Raw genomic sequence first — 4,599 nt, 5'->3', positions numbered from 1 at the left:
CCTACTGAACCTCACTGACATACAGAACCTCACTGACCTACAGAACCTCACTGACCTACAGAACCTCACTGACCTACAGAACCTCACTGACCTACAGAACCTCACTGACCTACTGAACCTCACTGACCTACAGAACCTCACTGACCTACTGAACCTCACTGACCTACAGAACCTCACTGACCTACAGACCCTCACTGACCTACAGAACCTCACTGACCTACTGAACCTCACTGACCTACAGAAACTCACTGACCTACTGAACCTCACTCCATGATGAGTTCAGGTGTCTTCCATCTGGACGCAGGTATTTTCTGCCCACATTTAGAACAAACAGACTGAAAAACTTGTTCATCCCTGTAGCGATCAGACTTCTCAACAGCCAATGATGACTTCTGTACTGTTCTTTTAAAGTCTCAATGTTTTGTGTAGTATGGATGTTTTATCTCTGACTGTGAAACTAATTGCCTCTCAGGGATGATAAATATTCTTGAACTTGAGGTGTACCGGTTCTGGGGACTAGTTTTGAGGAAAGGTGACTGCCAATTTTCACTGCCTGTGTTCTGCTGGTGAGGAAGTCCAGTATCCAGCAGCAGATGGACTTCTCCAGGCCCAGTGGGGTGAGCTTGGAGACCAGTTTGGAGGGGATTATGGTGTTGAATGCTGAGCTGTAATCAATGAAGAGCATTCTCACATAGGTGTTTACCTTCTCCAGATGGCTGAGGGGGGTGTGAACTGCTAAATCAGTAGCATCATCCATAGACCTGTTTGTTCTGTATGTGAACTGCAGGGGGTCCAGGGTGTCAGGAGAGGGAGTTTTGATAATTTGCTCAAAGCACTTCATGACAACAGATGTGATGCTATGGGCTGAAAGTCATTAAGGCAGGATGCTGCGGAGGTCTTTGGGATGGGGACAACAGTGGTGGTCTTGAAGACTGTGAGCACAATACACTGACTCAGAGACAGGTTAAAGATGTTGGTAACACCTTGGTGAGTTGGTCAGCGCACACTCTCAGCTCCCGTCCAAGGATGCCATCAGGCCCTGGCGCCTTGCGAGGTTCTACCTTCTTGAATGCCCATCTCACTCTAGCAGTGACTAAACAGTGTGGTGTCCTCACTGTCCATGTTTGGTCTGGTGATGTGTGTGGTGTTGTTTACATCAAACCGAGCATAGAAGGTGTTGAGCTCGTCTAGAAATGATGCGCTGGTCTTGTAGCCTGTGATGCTGTGTAGTCTATGCCACATGCACCTTAGTATTAATCCATGATTCTATGATGAGGATTAATACATGATGATTAATAATCCATGATGAGGATAAATCCATGTCCATGCTAATTATTTCCTGCAAGTGAGTTTTGCCTGAGCTACTAAAAATAGCATCAACATCTGTTCCTCCCATCAGCCAACCAAACAGAGATGCATCTGGAGAGCATCTGAGTCATGAAGCTCCTGGATCAGTCTGAGCTGCAGTAGTCCCAGAATTGGTCCATTAATCCCTTGTATTCCAAGAAAATCTTACCCACAAATAAAATATGTGCTTCTTGCTTCAGTCAGGCGGGCATCTCTGACGCTGTCCATTGAGTCCATTTTTGTTTTGCCTTCATCTCTCAGGAATCATCCAATCAAATAACCAAACAGCTGATCTGACATGAGGAACAGATTACAGATTATATTATCTAATCCAGGGCAGCACGGTGGCACAACTGGTAGAGCTGCTGCCTCTCAGCAAACAGGTTACCTTAGTTCAAATCTCGGTCCGAGGGCCTTTCTGTGGAGTTTGCATGTTCTCTCCGTGCATGCGTGGGTTTTCTCCGGGTACTCCGGTTTCCTCCCACAGACCAAAAACATGCATGTTAGACTGATGGTAACTCTAAATTTTCCCTAGGTGAGAGAGAGAGAGGGTGAATGGTTGTTTGTCTCTATGTGTCCCTGTGATGGACTGGAGACCTTTCCAGGGTGTCCCCTGCCTCTCGCACAGTGATAGCTGGACATGGGCACCAGTGACCCCCGCGACCCAAAAAGGAAGAAGCGGATAAAGATGATGGAATAGATGGAATATCTAATCCAGTCACTTCCTGTGTGTTTTCCTGAACTGTGGGAAATGTGCACTGACACTTGGTATGGATTTGTTGGTTTTCATCAGCTCTGTGAAACATTTATCTGATGTTTGGAACTGAAGGAATCCCTGCCTTCACTCGGCACCAGTCCAACTGTAGATTAAGATTCTCTGATGTTGAAAAATGGTTTGAACCAAATGGTTCAAACGTTATCATGACGCACACAGCGTCATATTCATGTCACACTAAGAGGGCGTGTTGTTAACGACTCTCAGCTTGTACAATAAAGTTTAGCTCAATATCTGTCAAATTTAAAATTCATATAAAAGTTGTAGGCACTTTCTGTGGTTTAGTGTCAGTTGGCTGTAACGGCCATCTTGAACTTCCTCCAAAGGTTCATCAGTAATGTTCTGTGGTGTTTTAGAACCCAGAGTGTATACAGGTTCAGGGAAGCTCCAGGGTAAAATAAATAATATATATTTATTAAATAAATGCAAAAACAAAGGCTGACATGGCACAAAACTTACAATATCAAGGATCACAGCTGAACTGTGCATGATGGCTGACTGAGGGGAGCACAATCCACCAACAACCAGGAAACACAAAGATGCAGAACATAAAGAGACCATACATACGTACATACATATGTGGGCTACACAGATAACTGGAGTTCTTTCTGGGGAAAACCTGGTCTGATGCGGAGAGATGCATCCATCCCACTTTGGACGGAGCCGCTCTTCTTTCTAGAAATATGGCTGATTTTGTTTATCCCCCAAATTATTGACAACCCAGGGTCCAGTCCAGGAAGCAGAGGTGTAGTCCTCCACCCCTCTGCTGCTTCTCCTCTGTTACCCACCCACACCCACATTGAAACAGTGTATATATATATATATATATATATATATATATACAGTACTGAATACTTTTGTAATGGCTCCAATGATCTGATGCATCCAATGATTATTCTTACAGTTTCATTAAAACGGTTCAGGAGATACTTTTGTTCCACAGCAGATCTTACCTGGCAGATGATCTGGTCTGTGACCATTGGCTGGTTTACCTAATTACAATCTTCTAGGACTAGAAGATAACACTTTATGTGTGATTCCTCCAGTTCTGTCATTGTCCTTAACCTTCATGTTGTTGAACTCCATCCTGTCTTATAGTGCGTGGATTAAAACTTGTTTCACTGGAGTAAGAGTGGCTGCTGCATCTAGCTGTTCTTCTTTTAAGTAGAATATTTTGTCCTTCACCCGGAGCAGAACGAGCAAACAGCAGCATTACCACTGAAATTCATAGGCAGCATGTGTGGCGTGGGATCATTTCCACCTAAACAGGATATGTCAACAGAAAAGTTGTGTTTGTGTATTTTTAATACATTGAATGTTGCCTGTGTTGGCAGCAGACAGATGAGCCTGCACTGCACCCCCCCACCCCCCACCCCCAATAAAGTCTTAGCTAACAGTTAATCCGGTTAGTCACACCACAGAGATACTGCATCCACAAGCCCAAAAATCATCAAGGCTTTAAAATGACTAGAAGAAAAAGAAGAGGGAGATTAGTTTAGGCGACTTTTACCAAGTGCCACACAGGATTTCACCGTGCAGTCTCCATAGTTCACTCTAATTAGCTCCAAGTTGGCCACTGAAAGTGCTGCTGTCTTCTTTGGCTCTTATATAACACCATAAGAGGCACATGAATGTGTCTACATGCAGGACTGAAAGTAATCCTATAACAGTCTCAGCCTCTTGGTGTTAGAGTTATTACTTGTTTTAGACTAAGGTGTTCATTTCAGCAAACAGCATGTGAAGCCTCTAAGGATGAAGGTGTCATGAGCTGGGATGTGATTGTATCCAAACACAGGACACGAGCCACAGGAAACATGTGGAAGTAATCCAGATTCAGAAAGCAGTGTTTCCCTGAATTTAGGAAAACTAAGTTTTCATTTCATAAATAAGATGAGTAAAACTAGGACTAAGTTAAATTCAAGTTCAAGAATCTTTATTATCCCCAAGGAACAAGGAACACAGTCAGTAGGTACAACAAACATCCAGACTAGACATTGAGACATTGAAAAACAGTACAGAAATCATCATTGGTTGTTGATAAGTCTGATCGCTACAGGGATGAATGAGTTTTTCAGTTTGTTCGTTCTAAATGTGGGCAGAAGATACCTGCGTCCAGATGGAAGACACCTGAACTCACCATGGAGTGATGATCAGGATCTGCCAGAATCAGCCTGGCCTTGTTCACAGACCTCGTCTTCTGTAGGTCAGTGAAGTTCTGTAGGTCAGTGAGGTTCTGTAGGTCAGTGAAGTTCTGTAGGTCAGTGAGGTTCTGTAGGTCAGTGAAGTTCTGTAGGTCAGTGAGGGTCTGTAGGTCAGTGAAGTTCTGTAGGTCAGTGAAGTTCTGTAGGTCAGTGAGGGTCTGTAGGTCAGTGAAGTTCTGTAGGTCAGTGAGGTTCTGTAGGTCAGTGAAGTTCTGTAGGTCAGTGAGGGTCTGTAGGTCAGTGAAGTTCTGTAGGTCAGTGAGGTTCTGTAGGTCA

At 44.1% G+C, this 4,599-nt stretch overlaps 1 protein-coding gene across 1 annotated transcript in view; it reads left to right on the top strand.

Moving 5' to 3' along the window:
* tmem178b (transmembrane protein 178B) overlaps positions 1–4,599 on the top strand; it is a 40,761-nt gene that overhangs the window by 27,870 nt on the left and 8,292 nt on the right. The window contains exon 6 of the mRNA XM_037695977.1: positions 872–895. Within this exon, the coding sequence (XP_037551905.1) occupies positions 872–895 (24 nt within the window). The remainder of the gene's footprint in view (positions 1–871; positions 896–4,599) is intronic.

The sequence above is a fragment of the Nematolebias whitei genome, chromosome 22, assembly GCF_014905685.2.
Source record: "Nematolebias whitei isolate Nwh7 chromosome 22, NemWhi1, whole genome shotgun sequence".
In the NCBI taxonomy this organism is placed as follows: Eukaryota; Metazoa; Chordata; class Actinopteri; order Cyprinodontiformes; family Rivulidae; genus Nematolebias; species Nematolebias whitei.
This window is presented reverse-complemented; position numbering and strand designations above follow the sequence as displayed.